The 19,580-nt window shown below is 37.4% G+C and overlaps 1 protein-coding gene across 7 annotated transcripts in view; it reads right to left on the reverse strand.

Annotated features, from left to right (window-relative positions):
* Positions 1-19,580, reverse strand: part of LOC138704946 (protein transport protein Sec16A-like) — a 572,743-nt gene that overhangs the window by 456,441 nt on the left and 96,722 nt on the right. For all 7 annotated transcript variants that reach the window (XR_011333490.1, XR_011333489.1, XM_069833405.1 and 4 more), the window contains one exon: positions 13,999-14,160. Coding sequence is in view for 5 of the 7 variants with exons in the window: in XM_069833405.1 (XP_069689506.1) it covers positions 13,999-14,160 (162 nt within the window). In the remaining 2 variants the exon portion in view is untranslated. The remainder of the gene's footprint in view (positions 1-13,998; positions 14,161-19,580) is intronic.

Below are 19,580 nucleotides of genomic sequence, written 5' to 3' on the forward strand. Positions count from 1 at the left end.
TACAGCATTCATACAATGCAGTAGAAAGGATTATTACCAAATCTGAAAAGGGACATATGCTGTCTACACCAGGGAAACACAATCTGCAACTGACATCAGATGATTTTTTTTCAAGATAGCTATTGCAAGATTTGTATATGATAGACTGAATTGAGATACAGAAAATTATGGTAGTGATTTTTTTTTAATTTTAATTTTAATAAGCTAAAAGACTGTAGACTTTACACTTAAAAAATTACTTCTTGTTGGTACTATTTTCATTTCTGTTCAGAAAAAAGAGTAGCAGCAATGCTGGTGCTGGGCCATGTAACAGTAAACCATGATATATACTTCATTTCAAGAATTATGTTCGTCATTAAGGGCGATTTTGAAGGAAATGGGGCTTAAATTTAAAAAATAGGACAATCTCACATAAATAAGAGAAAGTAAAAATATTTATTTTAAGAGCCTCTTTTTAAGAGAATATGTGAGAAATATGAAAAGTGACGGTCAAAAGTTTATTTTCTGGATGAAAGGTGGATTTTTATAAATGTTAGGCTTTATTGCAATATTTTGGGATAGTAACGGGAATAAATGTTATAACATTATTAATTCTATGTATATTTCATACACTCTGCAACACATTCATGGAGCAAACCAGTTCAGGGAGTCATGCATTGTCCTGCTGTGGGAGAAAGACTGGTCATTGAACATGTTGGAACCAAAGATGGATTTTTTACCTGGTAATGTAACTACAATACTATTAAACTACATATATACTGTAAATACAGGTGTTTCAGACCACCCGTATCAGCCTTTTTTCTCGAAAACTATATGATACCGGTTGTTAATAAAAAAATTTTGTAATCTTCATCTTACGATGTTTGGGTGACGTATACACGTCCGTTGATGTGACATATTAATGAATTAAATACTATTATAGTCACAATCATGCCATCGTATGAAAGAAAAATTTCACAACCTCGAGCGGGAATCGAACCTGCGACTTCCTGTTCTCCGGTCAGGCGCCCTATCATTGAGCTATCGAGTTCATCTCACGCCAAAGGCTCGGAATTATCCTTTCATACTGGCGACTCTGTTATAGAGTACTGTCCATAGCGTCTGATCTTAGTCAGCACTGCTTATGGCTGGAAAGAAACTTTACAAATGTAATCTTCATCTTACGATGTTTGGGTGACATATATACGTCCGTTGATGTGACATATTAATGAATTAAATACTATTATAGTCACAATCATGCCATGGTATGAAAGAAAAATTTCACATCAACGGACGTATATACATCACCCAAACGTGGTAAGATGAAGATTACATTTGTAAAGTTTCTTTCCAGCCATAAGCAGTGCTGACTAAGATCAGACGCTATGGACAGTACTCTATAACAGAGTCGCCAGTATGAAAGGATAATTCCGAGCCTTTGGCGTGAGACGAACTCGATAGCTCAATCGTAGAGCGCCTGACCGGAGAACAGGAAGTCGCAGGTTCGATTCCCGCTCGAGGTTGTGAAATTTTTCTTTCATACCATGGCATGATTGTGACTATAATAGTATTTAATTCATTAATATGTCACATCAACGGACGTATATACGTCACCCAAACATCGTAAGATGAAGATTACATTTGTAAAGTTTCTTTCCAGCCATAAGCAGTGCTGACTAAGATCAGACGCTATGGACAGTACTCTATAACAGAGTCGCCAGTATGAAAGGATAATTCCGAGCCTTTGGCATGAGACGAACTCGATAGCTCAATGGTAGAGCGCCTGACTGGAGAAGAGGAAGTCGCAGGTTCGATTCCCGTCGAGGTTGTGAAATTTTTCTTTCATACGATGGCATGATTGTGACTATAATAGTATTTCATTCAAAAAATTTTGATAACCAAAACCTATGTAAAAAATCTATTGGTGGCAGTACCATTTCCCGTAACAAGCCAGAAGTGGGGGTACCTGTGGTCAACTTCGAAATTTCAAATGAGAACATGGGTCATCGAAGGTGCCATTGGAAACTACTTAAAAAAAAAAAAACAACTTTTACTGAAACTTTTTTTTTCTAACTTTTATTGTTTACTCACAAAGCAACAAAAATTGTATTTTCTGAGAAATGTTGTACATTGTTAATGTACAGTTTCCCTGAAAAAGGATGAGACGATTGAATATTCCTAAGTCTCAGATGTAAGACACTGCGCATGATCGGAGACCAGAGCACCGATACACAAGATAACGAATATTGAGTTACTTAAATTCAGGCTATTTGGTTTGTTACTAGCATCGTTCCGAAATTCAATTAAAAAACTGCAAAAAATATGATAATATTACGTAAATAAAAGATAAATATATACATAAATCGTGTAGTTAAATCGACAATGGACCTTCATGACTAGATCGACACTCCGCACAGAAAGGAAAGCTTTCATGTCGTTTCCATAGCTCAGACGGTAAGACTTCTGCGTGTTGTGTAGAAGAGTGCGAGTTCGATTCTTAGTCTACACAACAATTTTTTTTTCTAAATAACGTTGAAATAGCTAAGTCACGTTGAAATATAGTTTTACAAAGTCCTGAGATTAAGTGTTAATGATCGCAAACAATACAAAATTACAAGTTATAATATTATAAACGTTAATCTAATGAATGCATTTATACACACACATATATACAATGTAAATGCATATATATTAAAAACTAACAATTAAAATGAAATTTAAAAAATATATAATAATAGACAAACTTTTACAAAGGTTTAGAGTCCTTAGGCTATGTCATTTGTTGAGTAATTATTACAATAATTTATTAATAGCTTTCCCATATGTGTAAGAAATGCACTCGCACAAAACAATTTTTGTTAAAAGTATGGCTTTGGATTATTTCATTCTCACCCCTGCAGTTAATTTTAACTATTTTATCTACGTGTTTGCATTCAATTTTATTCATGTTATGATTGAATGTATAAGCACTGTTGCAGTTATTGACTAATTACATATATTAATAATAATTATTAAATACATCTGTTAAGTAACCAATTGCAGTATCTTTTGCAAAATCTTGAACGTTTAAGTTGTCAATAATATTTCTGTACTATATACTATAATACGTTAAAAGAATTTGCAATAGATTTGGGATCCTCTACTTTATAATCATTGGTTTTAATGAAAAAATATTTTCTTTCTTAGGATATCTACAAGTTTAAATTTAATAATATTACGAATAGGTTTAATTGCATTATCTGAATTTTGTACTTTTCTACTCAAATATATTCTATTTCCCTCTTTCATAATTTTTGATAAATTACACTGTACTTCTTGCAGTATTTAAGAACATGAAGATCATTACATTGCAACTCATTACATATAGATTCTTCTTTTTAATACATGAGATTTTGAAGTCCCTGCATTATCTACATGTTTTAACTTTTGAATTTTTTCACAACATTGAGTGGAGAACATCCACTGAAGTGATTATGAAATTAAGTGAAAAATTCAATATATTTACTCTTAATATCAGTAGTACCAGTATCATATATGTTTTTCCAAGATTCATTTTGTAGACATAAATGTAAATAATCACTACATACGAGGCCTGTCTAAAAAGTATCCGACCTTTAATTTTCCCGCGCAAAGTAGTGATTCTAAGGCGGTGCCACTGTGCATGGTGGAAGGAGGAACCGTAATGCGCATGCTTGAATTTTTTCACCGCATTCGCTTGTGCCAGTCACTGGCTGGTGGTCGCCAAGTAAGGTGCTGTTCTAAGTGTTTGTCGGATTTAGTTTTCTCGCAAGATGACTGAACGAATTGAGCAAAGATACTGCATCAAATTTTGTCAAAAGCTTGGTGATTCTCAAAGTCAAACAATTCGTAAGATTCAGCAGGTATTTGGGGAAGATGCGATGGGTGTAACACAAATTAAGGAGTGGTTCAACCGATTCAAAGATGGCCGCACATCAGCGGAGCATGAGCAGCGTTGTGGCAGGCCCCAAACTGCTCGGAGTGCAGCTGTTGTTGAGAGGGTGCAAAATTTGGTGATGGCAGATCGTCGTTTGACCGTGCGGGAGATTGCCGAAGAGGTTGGAGTGAGTAAAGATTCTGCACATGCAATTTTGCGTGATGATTTGAACATGAACCGAGTGGCTGCGAAATTCGTGCCCAAGTTGTTGTCCCCGGAACAAAAAGACCTCCGTCGTGACGTTGCACAGGACCTTCTGGACACCGCCAACACTGATCCTGGGTTTCTGGAGATGAATCATGGGTGTACGGGTAAGACCCAGAAACAAAAAGACAGTCGTCGCAATGGAAGCATCCTGAGTCTCCAAGGCCGAAGAAAGCGTGGCAGGTGCGAAGCAAAATCAAGGTGATGCTGACTGTTTTCTTTGATGTCCGTGGAATTGTGCATCACGAATACGCACCGGAAGGACAAACGGTGACAAAGGAGTACTATCACGATGTTCTCCGGCGACTCCGTGATGCAGTTCGGCGCAAAAGACCAGACATGTGGACGGCGAACAACTGACACTTGCATCACGACAATGCCCCCGCACATTCATCCCAATTGATCCACACTTTCTTGGCCAAACATGGAATTACAACCGTTCGCCAACCTCCCTACTCTCCAGACCTGGCTCCTTGCGACTTCTGGTTGTTTCCAAAATTGAAGACACCACTGAAAGGATCCCGTTTTGAGAGTAGAGAAGAGATAATGCGGAACGCGACGACGGAGCTGAACACCATTCCAAAAGAAGACTTCCAGAGGTGTTTCCGGCAGTGGAAGGATCGGTGGGCTAAGTGTGTGCAAGCACAAGGGGCCTACTTTGAAGGGGATTAGGGTCCCAACCCCGTCAGGTATTTGAAATATTTTTTCTGGCTAAAGGTCGGATACTTTTTAGACAGGCCTCGTACAGCAATTACGATCCTTTCTTAGTTTTTAAATTAATATTTTGAAATTGTTCAGTGACATTGGAAACACATAGGATTTGTTTATCATGGTCAGACAAGCCATTGATTATAGGTTCTGTCGAATAGGAATTCAGTCTAATTCTGTGTACAAAACGTTTATCAATGGCTGTGTTACTTCAGCTTGTAAGCTATGGGAAAATGACCCTACGAATAAGGTTTCCAGTTTCAAGGAGTGAATTTAATTTACTTTTACGGAAAAGTTCCGAGAGATAATATATGTTTATGTCACTACAGATCACAAATTCCATATGAGATTTCTAAAGTCTTTTCTTTACAAATTCAATGTTGGCTATAAATATTAATAAATAATGTAAGAAATATGAATGATTGTAGTTATAAGTCTGATTTACATTATAAAAAGCAAGAAGTTACATTCCCCGGCAAGATTCGAACTTTCGATGTTTGGTTTAGTCGTCCAACGCACAACCACGGACCTATTCAATGCTTATGTTAATAACATACAATTTAGCTGTAGCAATGTGGTGTCATAACTTGGGGTTTGTTTATTTAATGTAATTAGATTTAATTTGATTAGTTTCGCAACAATTGGACTTCCTGTTATATCCTGTTATTTAGATATTTAATTTAGGGTTGATTTATTAACTCTTACTATGCAAGATGCCTCTTATTTCAATAATTCTATATCATGTTAAATAGTCATTGTCTACACTAAAGTATTATCGTCATCTCTCATTTCTCATCGTAATGGCGAACCGACGTGACATGAGACAGCGAGTTATAGCTCTAGTTGAGGCTGGATATGGGGCTAGATCTGCTGGCCGTTTGGTCGGTGTTCCTGGAAGTACAGCCGCGAGATGGGTTCATCGTTACCAAAATTTTGGGGAGGTCGAAAATCGCCCTATTCCTGGGCGTCCGCGGATTTCTTCATTGGAAGAGGATGCTCTTTTATTCGAGACAGTTCGACAGGACCCCTTTCTGACTGCTAACGAAATAAGAGCAGCATCTAACTTTCCCAGCTCTTCACAGACTGTGATCAGCAGGTTGAGGAACCGCGGTATTAGGAGCCGGAGGGCTGCGCAAATGGAAATATTGGGGGAAGCACAAGCTGTCGACCGTCTTGCCTTCGCTACCAATCGAGTGGATTTCGATTGGAGAAATGTAATTTTCTCCGACGAAACAACCATCTCGAGTGATTACGAAGGTCCTGTCCGTGTCTATCGTGAGGATGGTCTCCGACATGATCAGCGCTATGTGCACCGACGTGAAAGATCGGGGCGCTTTAGCATATCGTGTTGGGGGTGGATGTCTTACGATGGACCTGGCATTATAGAACGCATCTATGGCCGGTTTAATGCGGAAACTTACGAGCACATTCTGAAAAATATATTCCTTCCCTCCGCCCGAGAACGTTTTCCCGAAGGAACATTGCTGTTCCAGCAGGATAACCATCCCGTGCACTATGCTGCAAGCATTCAAAGATGGTTTCAAAGGAGACCCGAGATCGAAATCATTAATTGGCTTCCGAAGTCACCTGATTTGAATGTCATCGAAAATTTATGGGCGGAATTGAAAAAGAGAAGGATAGCCACCTATGCCCACCGACACCCTCGAAATCGAGACGAATTGTGGGATCAAGTTGTTGACACCTGGGAAGATCTCGCCGGGGATCAGAACTTATTCCACAATCTCGTGACATCCATGCTGGATCGACTTAGAGCTGTAATAGAAGCTGATGGCATGTGGACAAGATTTTAAGTTAACAGGTCTCTTTTTGTTTCTTATGATTTTTGTTTGAGGAAGAATACTTTTAACTTCCAAGTAAGATTTATTTTTTTTTTTTTGACGAGGTTCAGCCCACTTGTAAGACCCAGAAATTGGGCATAAATTATTCCATATTTTTCGACAAATTAGACAGTCGAGGAACTCTGAACAAATTAATTACACCTCAATAAAAAAAAAAGTTTTACCTGGGATCGAACACGAGACGTTTCGGTTATACAATGGAACCGGCACGCTACTATATGAGCTACCGAGACAAGACAGTGACAGCAGCAGTCCAGAATGTAGATCCCTTAGCAGGCATTTGCCATTCGGTACAGTGAAGCAATGATATTTTGGGACTCGAGCTATGTTGTGAAATCCTGGCCTTAAATGGCAGTCTTCTTCGTGATCCTTATTCTGGTCCTTGTCCTTGTTGTGGTCCTTGTAACAATTCTTGTACTATCTGTCATGTTATGTATCCCTACGTCGATATCGAGTGAACCGCGCTGTAGAACTTTAACTTCCGACGACCAAGAATCATCTCATTCTTTTTCAGGGTAACTGTACGTACACTCCTCATAGTAAGTGTTCAAAATGTCCTCCACCCTGTGCTAAACAATGTTCTGATCTCCTCCTAATAACCGTGATTGCTCGGAGATCTTCAGCACAGCTGAGACACATACAAGCTTCTCTAATTCTTTGGTTCATATCTCCTCTAGTTGTTGGATGCACCTGGTAGAACATGTCTTTAATTCTTCCCCACAAGAAGAAGTCATTTGGAGTGAAGTCAGGCCAGGCTACTGTTGTCCTCGTGCAATCCACTGTAGGGGAATAACCAGTTAATAACTCGCCGAGCCCTACGTGAAAAGAGAGCCGGACAGCCATCCTGTTGAAGCCACATCGTTAACTGAAGCACAAGGAAAACATAATGACGCAACTGGTGCAAAATGTTGCGGAGAAAGCGTGCATTCTACGATTCAAGTTCTCCTCAAAAAAGTATGGTCCTATGACTCAGTGTCCGAGGAGACCGCATCATGTGTTGAGGCTCCACACATGTTGGTAATCCACTTCACGTAGCCAGTGTGGATTAACCAGAGACCAGTAATGGGAATTGTAGAGATTCACCTGACCATTACTTTTGAAAGTTGCCTCATCAGTCCACAGAATTCTGAGCTCGAAACCACTGTCCATGTTCAGAAATCAGTTGCAGAAATCAACACGAGTCTGGATGTCATGTCCTTCAAGTTCCTGATGGAGATGAATATGATATGAATGAAATTTGTTGTCTTTGAGAATTCTAAACACTGTATTATGGTGCAATCCTGAGTCACAGGCAATCCTTCTTGTAGGGGAGAATTAAAGACATGGCCTACCAAGTGCGTCCAACAACTAGAGAAGACATGAAACAAAGAATTAGAGAACCCACACCATGTGTGTCTCTCAGCTGTGCTGAAGTTCTCTGTGCAATCACGGATGTTAGGAGGAGATCAGAACATTGTTTAGCACAGGGTGGAGGACATTTTGAACACTTACTATGAAGAGTGTACATACATTAACAATGTACAACATTTCTCAGAAAATACAATTTTTGTTGCTTTGTGAGTAAACAATAAAAGTTAGAAAAGTTAGTTTCAGTAAAAGTTGTTTCTTTTTAAAGGTAGTTTCCAATGGCACCTTCAATGACCCATGTTCTCATTTTAAATTTCGAAGTTGACCACAGGTACCCCTACTTCCGGTTTGTTACAGGAAATGGTACTACCACCAATCGATTCTTTACATAGGTTTTGGTCATCAAAATTTTTATTATGAAAAACCAGTATCATATAGTTTTCAAGAAAAAAAGCTAATACGGGTGGTCTGAAACAATTTTTATTATGTGTTCTATCTAGAATCTAACCATCTTTTCTCTTTTAATGGTGCAGATTTAACCTTTTGTATCCAATTTGAAGACTGAAGATTACTATGGTGCCATGAATACATTTCAGAAGTGGGTGGAAAGGTAGCTTATTGGTGGGTTGAGAAATTTAGGTCCTTTGATCATTATTATGGATAATGCATCCTACCACAATAAAACTGCAGAGTATAAACCCACAACAAAATGGAGAAAAGATCAGTTAATGGTAAACATAATTAAGTTGTATTATTTATGTTTCAAGGTGAATTTTGTAGACATGGCTGAGATAGAATAGAGTACCACTGCCAGATAATACAAACAGGAATGAATTTAAAAATTCCTACAAGATCTTTATTCTTGATAAATTATTGAAATCTATTAAAAATATATATATAATCGGAACTTTGCAAAGTGAATAAATGCCACTTGAAAAGGAAATTCTTTAAATGTAAGTAATTCACAAGTAAAATATATATATTTCTTTGTCCAATGGTGGTTACTTGACTGTTTGTCATTCACCCATATGAAGCCAGTTGTGTAGACCAATTTACCTACAGAATCATTGCCCAAGGTGTGTCATAGAAGGCTGGTCTTCTATTATACCAACCTCTCCACCATCCATGTCACAAGGGTTACCATTTTGCATGACATACAGGAGAACAGTTGCATCAGAGGCCACCACTAATTCAAAAAAAGTGAAAGTATCTCTGATCATCAGATATCTCGCATCAAAATCCACTTTTTTTTTTAACAAAATATGATATGCCTAATAGATAGAATTCTGTACATTCAAATACAATTATGCCAGACAATCTCATCACTGATAATTTCAAGTTGTGACTTTTTTCTCTTGCATAGGACTTAACGACAGACTTTCACTTCCAGGGATTAGTTGTCATGGTGCTCCAAAAAGCCATACACCAACCTCTCTGACATCCATGATATGAGGGTTACCATTTTGCACAATGACATGCAGCTGGACAGGCACATCAGAGGTCACCATTAATTCAAAGCAAAGTGAAAATGTCTGATGATCAGATGTTTTGCATCCCCCCTCCCCACAAAATATGATATAGTTAGATTTCTGTCCCTTCAAAAGCAAGGTATTCTGTGAGGGTGGTATTTTGCTTCAAAACTTGCCAGATCCTTGAGATAGATTGCATTGAAAGTTTGGCTTATTTTCAGCATTTCTGTTTCAAAGCCTGGTATCATATTTTTACGTAGGTACCAATACAATGTTATTTATGCAGTATTAATTTTCATTCTATGTACAACATATATTATTGATTCTAATTTTAACTTCCCCCCTTTTGTACTGAGATTTACATGATTAATTGCCCAGTCCAGAGTTGTTACCATAATGTCCACTATAATTCCACTAAAAAAGTAATTCAGTTATTGTTAAAAGGGGCTATTGTGTAATTACTTTCTTATATAAAATATGCACAGATCACCTTTTAACATTGATAATTTCTGTGTTAAACCAAATTTTGTCTTTCTTTCAGTCTCAAAGGATCCTATGATGTCACCAAACATTATCAAGAGATTGGTTAAGGCAGAGGTCGTCTGGAACTTCGGCAATATAATAACTAATTTCAGAATTACTACCTCGTGCAAATGCTGGAGCAAACATAACATATCTGTCCAAAACCATAGTTATTTTCTTTTTATATCACTTTGTATTTTTCAGAAAAGTAAAAAAATTAGTGTGCTGTTACATAGAAAATAATACAGTTCATTGATCATTGTGTATTTTTGTTGTTGCCTACCTGTGATTAATATTAAGTTTGTATCAGAAAAAAATATTTCCAACCTGTCCTTTGTCGAAGTATTTCTTCAGTCCTGAGACAAAAGCCAAGATATTAAAATTATATAATTCTGATTCAATACATCACCTTGGCAGCATTACATAAGATTATATAACAATGTAATAAATAAATACAGTTAAACCTCCCCTTACAGACACCCTGAAAATACGGACACTCCTCACATACGGACAGATGTTTATGTCCCAACTGAAATAATATAGAAATGATGATAAATTTAACTCTCATTTACGGACACTCTCAGACATGGACATGGACAGCTGTTTCACAGTCTTAAAGCTTGCTTTACCTCCTAACTGCGGACAGAACTTGGTTTTCAAGACTTAATGTATTACAAAAATGGAAAATTTAGTACAGAAATTCCTTAACATGAAAGAAGACAATAAACGTCTCGTAGGCTACCACTAGCCTAGCCAGCTATCCCTTCTTAGCTGGAACCGGGGGGATAAACAAAGTCATAAAATTTAACCTGTCTGATGGGTCAAAGATTTCGAGATCATGAAATTGTATTTGACACATGATAGGGTTAGTAGGATTATTCTCTTCACTTCAATCAGTTCTGTTTCGAGAGACATGGCACCTGAACGTAAAGGTAAAATTGAAAACTGTACGTTACAGTAGACCTAGAATAAAATTGCATGATAAAGTACTGTATTTTCCTTTTTCGGTCTTGCAAAGAATTTACTGTAGTATACTGTATTTAGAATTAAACTATAGTAATACATTTCATTTAAAGCGTGAAGGGATACATAATCCATATTATAAATTCACTGTTAGATTGGGGAGCCTCCCTCCCAATAAAAGACCCCCCCAGATGCGGACAGATTGTTACGTCTCTTCGATGTCCGTAAATGAGAGGTTTCACTGTAAAATTATATAATTATATCACCCTTCTCCATTAGTCCTAAAATAATACAAATACTGCAGTTCTGTCCTTTCATTTGGTTAGAACGAAACCTTATCATACAAAATTAATGTTTAATTCTTTTTCTATAGAGATTGATCATGAAGAGTAAGTATGATTTTTAAATTTTCATTACCTGGTTAATTAAAAATAAAATTGACCAATTCCCCTTGTAGGACTATTTAATTATACATACAAATACTTCAGTTCTGTTCTTTCATTTGATTGAAACAAACCTTATCAGACAAAATTAATGTTTAATTCTTTTTGTATAGAGATTGGTCAAAGTAAGTATGATGTGCACGCACGCACGCACGCACGCAGACACACACCCACCCTACCTCCAACACCATTTATGCACGTAGTTTCAAGAAGAAGTTTTTTAAACCATGACCGTTTATATTGTTCCTCAAATTTGATTTAAGGCACATAATACCATCTTTCTTGTTTTCCCATTCCTCAGGGTTTGTTTTAATCTGTTCATCGACAATTTTTAAATGCTGTCCACTGACATAATTTCTTTAATTAATTGAAAAAATAATAACATTAGCACTTTACGTTCAAGGTTGGTAGCACTGAAATGCAGCCATCTTTTATTTTTTAGTCCCTAACTATATGTGCCAACTATATTCTTTGCAGAGCACGTGTATTTCTGGTTCCTGAATGATCTTTGTATACTTACATGTGCAATTATGTCCCATCTGTTAATTACTTTTATGTCTTTCTGAGTTGCTTAAAAGGTTTTGCAGACATAGTGTCTGAACCTCTGATGTCTTCTGGAGCACTTAGAGCAATTGTAAAGCGTTCTGAATTGCACTTTGATTTGAAATTTAAAAGATGTGTTCCTGCATCAGTTTCTAAAATCCAAACTTTTTCTTGGGAATGGTTTAAGCTCCACCTCAGAAAATGAACAAAAAATAAAATCTCAAATTTCTAAAAAGTAACAACCAATCACAACTATAAAATTCTGTAGTTTCAACAATAGGCTATCTTGGCCTGGTTGGCAACTGCAGTTGCATATCGATATCCAAATCATTTCAGTTCACATCTAAAATGGATAAGTGGTTGAAAAGTGGAAATTTAAAATGAGAACAGAAATCATGAGTGAGTGCTGCGTCAAGCTCATTGGATGACTCAACTTCTAATTGTGTGTGTCAATCCAACAAAGGTTAAGTGTGTAAAGAGAAGACATTATGATGACAATTTTATTATATTAGATTTGGATTTTCCTGTACAGCTGACAAGGACTGTCCAAGACTGTAGTGTGTTGTTTCTGGTGACATTCTTGCTAACAGTAGTCTGAAATCTTCTCTATTTAAATGCCATTTTCATTGATTTTCAATTACAGAAGAGTTATAAATCGTCATTAATTAGCTGTTGGTTAAGTTTAAAGAAGAAGTTCCCAGTGATAGTGAATAAAGCCATAAAAGCCTTATTACCTTTTTCATCGACATATTTGTGTGAAAGATCTCTTTCTTCATATGCCTATCTATATAATTAATCTAGAAATAGACTTAATGTTGAAAGTAATGTGAGACTTCATTTAACTTTAACTTCTTCAGTTCCTGACTTCAAAATCTGTCCCATCGAAAGCAAGTGCATCCATGTCATTGAATTTCAAATGAAGAGATAGTAACTCTATAATGAAAACTTTTACATTAAAAGAAAAGTTTAAAATATTGAAACTACCTGAAAACTTAAGCTCACATGACATTCTCTCACTAAATAAAATGTTTCAATAATATCAATAAAGTGATTCTACAGCTGAATATCTCTGTGACTATAGGCAAAATTGGTTACAACACGTCAATAGAATGCAATATTCCAGGATACCAAGATAGATCCTTTGGTATATCCCCAGAGGAAGAAGATCTGTGAGTTGACAATTCCAAAGATGGCAAGAAACTGTAACAGGCCACTAGGCCTACTACTTGACAGGCAGATGATAATGATGAAGTAATTCTGAGAGTATGTTTAAATTAAAATGTGTGAACTCTAATAACGTGACTTTAATGATAGGAAAATGTGCTATTGTGTTATTAACTATTTAATTTCGGTTTTACTGTTATAAATGTATAATCAACATTTAAAGCATTGTTATGCCATTTTTTGAGGAGAATCCTAAGGTGGGCATATTTACCGTAACCACAGCAACTTTAAGTTACTTAAAGATTGTTAGATATTATTTATATTAGTAAGGGGTTGCTCAATTCAGATCTTTGTGAAAGGGGTTCGTGAGGGAACCATTGCTATAGTGTGTACATAACTATAAATTTTTTCTTTCTTTCTTTCTTTCTTTCTTTCTTATTAGTTCAGGCAAGGTAAGTTTTAATACATCTCTCCTTAAAATAAATCAGATTTCGGGAGAGGAATGTGTCCCAGGATATCTGACACTGTTGAGTTCTGTTCCTTCTGCATGTTTTCATGTTCTTGTAGAAGTATTCACTTTCTAATCATAAATGCTATAGTCTGATTTCAATTTCCTGATTTCAACAGGAGAGACTATTGAAGTATCATGTCTGCAGAAACCTGTATCCACAAAGCAGGAAACTTGGGGAAGTAATGACCAGAAAAGTTTGCCTCGTTCTATCTCATTTTGGACAAGATTCTGTTATGCACTGTAAATCTACGATATGGACATCAATTTACTTCCTTTCTAAAGTAGTCATGCTAAAAAACTTAATCATTCTTAATTGGATATGAGTACTCACCTAAGATCTTTCCTATCCCGAGTAGTTTTATCCATTTCTCGCTGTGGTCTGTCAGTTCTGTCTGTATAACGACTATCATAATTCTCGCGGTATCTTGCTTTATCGTGTTCATGATCACTGAAGTAATCTTCAGTATCTGCATCATCATCCTGTCTCTCGTACCTGATGACAGAAAATTGCAAACAAATTTCATTTTAAAAGTAATTAAACTTCAAATTGAAGATAAAGAATTTGAAAGAAAGCAGTTGTTGCTTACTTCAAAGTACGACTAGTATTTGTCTGGAAGATAGCCACAAAGCCAGAATAGTCATACCACAGGATCGGGTCCAGCACTATCTACATACCACTGCTCTGTGGCTAGCGTTGATATCATTAAGTTACTATTCCCTGTTATATGGTAACAACAGTCTAAACACTCAATAATTTTAAAACCACAACATTTAGGTATGAATAATACAAATGTATGTTACTTAATGTAATTAATTAATAAAATTAATATCTTCAGTTCCCCCCTACAACCCGCATGACTTTGAAGTTGGTGGGGGGGGGGGGGGCTTGAGAGCATCCAATGAAACTGGGAGCTGTACTGGCGGAGTTACTCATACCAGAGAGGTTACGGTGGAGGTACCAGACAAAGAAGTGGCTTCCATCCAAAATCCAACCCAAATGGATTCTCAATTGGAGGACCTCAGCGAGTCTCCCAGCTGGAGTACAGCTACCATATATAGGTTCTGGGCTACTCAAGTCCAAGTGTAAATGCATCGTGCCGAGGGCTGTATGGCACTGAAGTAGTAAAATAATAATGTCACTAACGATCTCTGCAGGGCACCAGGCGAAACCCTGCCATATTTAGCCTTCCCAATACAATCGGGGCTCTGTGTTGGGTGATCTTTACTTCCTCATTTTCGTGGCACTCCTAATGGAAGAACTACCGAAACAAGATTTTAAAACAAAGAGGGGTGACAGGGACTCTCCAGTTGAGTGAAACCTATCACCTAACAAGGAAATGGGTATCACTGTCTCTTTTATAAATCAGCTGCACCTGAGCACTAAAAAGTTATCAGGGATGGCTAGAAGGAAATTGAAACGGTCTAGGGCGAAGGAGAAAGTAACTGGGAGCACTATGCAACCAAGTCTCTCTCCTCAACCTGGCTGTAGTGGGAGCCAAGTTGGCCTAGGAACTTCTAAAAGAACTAGAACCAATATAGACACACCACCTTTGGCTAAAGCTAAACCTATTGAGAGAAACAGGGGTACTGAACCTGGAGTCTCCTATAGGGAAGTCTTGGCTTCATACAAGATGGCCATCATTGGGGTATTTTATCCTGATGACAAGCTTGTAGTCAATGACATCAAGCATATTCAGGTGGCAATCCTGAGGGAGATAGATGAGGCACAATCTGGCAAATCTCTACCATTCCTCATGACGTTCTCACTTCAAGATGGGGACCTAATCTACCAATGTGAGAATCAGGAGTCCTGCAACTGGCTCCAGAGACATCTAAATGGAGTTCAAATCAGGGACAATTTTGTCCTTAAGGTGGAGGAGGCTAAAGACCTTCCCAAACAATTTAAGGTGGCATTTAGGACCTGGGATCTAACAATCAGAGATCCAAAAGTGATCCTTAAAAGCATACAGTTGCTAAACTACAGGCTTTGTACAGAGCACTGGAAAGTAGTTCACAGGCAGACTGAAGCCCGTTGTATGAACACGAAACAAAATTAAAATTAACTTCGTGATTATGCGAGAAATGTGTTGTACAAACTTGGAATAGTGCGTTATTTGGAGGTTATCTCCCGAATAAGCTATTCCATACTTTCAGTCACTGTTAAATCGTTATCTAGAGAATAAAATATAAAATGGCAGCAGCATTAGACATCAATTATTCCGATAGTGATGATGAATTAATGTATAATGTACTTCTAAGAATGCAGAAACAAAAGAAAATAAGGCACAGACCTGACCTATTAAACGAATATTATAGAGAATATGTGACAAGATTAAGACTAAAAAAGGACCAGTTTTAAGCATGCTGGAATTAATCATTGATGATTTAGAACACACGACAGACAGGTAAATATAGTGCAGAATATCATCATTCAATAGAAGTTATAATTTTTTGAACCATTAAAATTAATTTCAAGCAAATTGATAAGGCAATATTATATATCAGTATTACGTTTTCCATTTAATTTAATTTTGAGAAGAAAAGTGAGGTTATGTCTACTATTTTCTTTACATAAATCATGCAGTGTATCCCATCATTCAACTGCTGAGATTTAATGCTTGTAGAGCCCAAGCCCCTACCACGCAGTAGCGGAGAACTAAGAAATATGTTCCCAAATTGAAGCAGCAGAAAGCTGCCATTTGTTAGGTAGAAAACGCGCGGGATTTCGAAATCGCTATTTGAATACATGTTGTATTGCATATCCGAAAGCTAAATGTTTTTGTTTAAAGGAACAATACTTCCTTTGCGATACCTTTAATACCGTGTTTCTACTATCAGCAGAGATGCTAGGTTTTCTGCAAGGGAAGTCGGGATATCAGAAGCTAACCTAAGACATTAGACTTGTCAACAATTTAGCCTATCATAAGATTTATAGCAGTTTTCTGCATAGTGTTCACGTGCTTTTTAATATAATGGGCCTATTCACCTCCGTGAGAAACACTAAAATACGAAGGACACACAGTACAGTGAACATTACAATAATTTTTTCTTTTACTGACCACGAATAGCCTATGTTTTAACAATTTGCTAATAAATTAATTTTGGAACTGGTACTGCAACAGTTTCACTATCTGACGATGAATCCATGTTTAAACATAGTTCATTAAACTACAAAACGCAGCAATTGTATGTCTCTGTTATTAGTGTAAAGTACGATATCAAAACGCTATCTTTCTTGCCAGTCAACGCACTTGAAATACACAATGTTTACCAATTGCAAGAACAGCGACTAGGGACCGGAATGGAATAATCAACAATGCGGTAGAACTAGAAGAAGTATTATTTTGCGAGTTTAGTTGCCTTACAGCAATCGGCTGGGCTACCTCATAGACTTCCTAAATATCCGCGGATTATCTCTGTGTTTACAATGATACCATTTGAGTCAATATATAAATAAAATATCGGATAATGGGAAATACAGACTAATTTGCTTAAAATAATATGTTCAAGGCTAATATCTGTAAAATCGGGATTTTTGTCAATCCCGACTCCCTTTAATCAGGACTCGACCAGGAAATTGGGAGAATCCCGCCTAAATTGGAATACCCGACAACCCTGGCTGTCAGACATAGGTACTGTGTTCAGACTTGCATCATTTTCATAGGAACTCTGAATGTGAACATTCATTATCACGGTTAATAAAAGAATTGTCAACTTTTTAATTCAATCTGTAGGTTAAACTGCTGCATGAAGTCAAAAAAGTAGTAGCAGCAGTAGCAGGAAAGTAGTAGTAATAATAGCAGTAGCAGCAGCAATAGCATAAGAAAATGTTTCATTAATCTGTAACTAAGACAAGAATTACTTTCAATCAGTTATATTAAAAAATATACGAGGGGGATCCAGGAAATAACGACCGTTTTGTTGTAATAATTAAAAAAAATGTATATTTATTTGAAAAAAACAAAATCTGTTACATAACTGAAGCTTCCTTTACTTCTCTACATAATTACCACCTACATTTAAACATTTGTCGTATCTGTTCACTAGCTTTAGAATTCCTGTGTTATACTCCTCTGCCGCCAGTTCATTAAGCCAGGTGTTCACTGTCTTCTTCAACTCTTCATCACTTCCAAAACGCGTACCACCCAGAAAGTCTTTCAGCTTAGTGAAAAGGTGAAAATCGCTAGGAGCAAGGTCTGGACTATAGGGCGGATGATCAAAGATTTCCCAACCGAATTGATCCAGCAATTCTCGAGTTGAAGCAGCAGTGTGCGGGCGGGCGTTGTCGTGAAGAAGCACAACTCCTCTCGAAAGAATTCCTCGCCTCTTGTTTTGGATGGCTCGCCGTAGTTTTCCCTAAAGTCTCACAATAACGATTTGCATTGATTGTAGTGTCTTCTGGCATGAAATCCAGCAAAAGAACGCCTTTGCGATCCCAAAAGACAGTAGCCATGACTTTTTGTGTTGAGAGAGTCTGTTTGAATTTTCTCGGTTTCTTGGGTGATGAGGAATGATGCCACTCACGTGATTGGCGCTTGGTCTCTGGGGTGTTGTGAGACACCCAAGTCTCATCACCAGTCACAATTTGATCAAGAAAGGCGTCTCCATCTGTGTGATATCGCATCAAGAATGTCAATGCTGAGGCCATTCTCTGAGTTTTGTGTTGGTCACTCAGTTGCCGTGGAACCCATCGTGCACAGATTTTGTGGTAGCCAAGATGTTGCGACAATTTCACCAAGCAAAGAACGAGAAATGTCAGGAAAGGCAATATGCAATTCGTCGAGTGATGTGCGCCTGTCTTGCAAGATTCTGTCGTTCACTTTAGTCTTCAGGTCTTCTGTGATGAGTGATGGGCATCCGGGTCGAGTTTCATTGTGGACATTTGTTCGCCCATTGTTGAACATTTCGCACCATTTTCTCACATTTCTTTCATTCGTTACAGTATCACCATACACTTCTTTCAATTGCCGGTAAATTTCTGCAGGTTTCAAATGTCGGGCATTCAAAAATCGAATCACACTCCTCACCTCACAGTCGGCGGGATTATCAATCACGTCGTTAATTTTGAAGTAACACAAAATGCACAATGGCGACTTGTTGCAACCAGTACTCACAACATTATGAGAACACATGTTAAGGAAGCCAGTTGACCTTCAAACAAGGAAGGGGAGTCAGCTGCGCGGCGGGTATGCGCAAACGGTCGTTATTTCCTGGATCCCCCTCGTATTTTTATAATTTATGCAGTTTCTGTATGTTTATGTTCGGTGAATAATTTTATTAGTCATGTATGCACTGAAACAATAGCTGTTTGAACAAAATGAATGATATAGAGTGAGTGAAGGACAATAACAATGTATACTAACGTAGTTTGAAAGGCAATTACTATCTTCGAAATGAGTTGAACACACTGAATGATTCAATTTAGGGTAGAAATTCTCTCTGCGGATTGCACCTATCCACTTTCGGTTAAGGGAATTTTTACTGAGAGGAAACTTGAAGCATAAAGAGTCACATGGCAAGTACAATAGTTTGTCTTCTGTAACATAATATGGAGAAAATACCGTTGTAGAAATTAAGGATTATCTAACCAGTGAAATATAACATTCCTTCCTTCTTTATCGTTACATCCATGTGCATTATTGCAATAAAAAGCAGCACACGAAAGAACCATACTTATTCAGCTCTACCAAACAAATGGCCGCTCGTCGACTGTTCAATTTGGGAACATAACACTAGCGCCAGTGAGCGGTCTAGCAGTTATTGAGTAAGTCTATGGTGGAGCCTTTCTAATTTGCCTTGGCGACTTCTGTGGTGTAGACAAAAGCACAGCCAGCAGGATAATAATTAAAAACCTAAGTGAAACCATTGCCCATCTGGCTTCAACATTCATAAAGTTTTCTGGATCTCAGGTTG

The sequence above is a fragment of the Periplaneta americana genome, chromosome 8, assembly GCF_040183065.1.
Source record: "Periplaneta americana isolate PAMFEO1 chromosome 8, P.americana_PAMFEO1_priV1, whole genome shotgun sequence".
NCBI lineage: Eukaryota > Metazoa > Arthropoda > Insecta > Blattodea > Blattidae > Periplaneta > Periplaneta americana.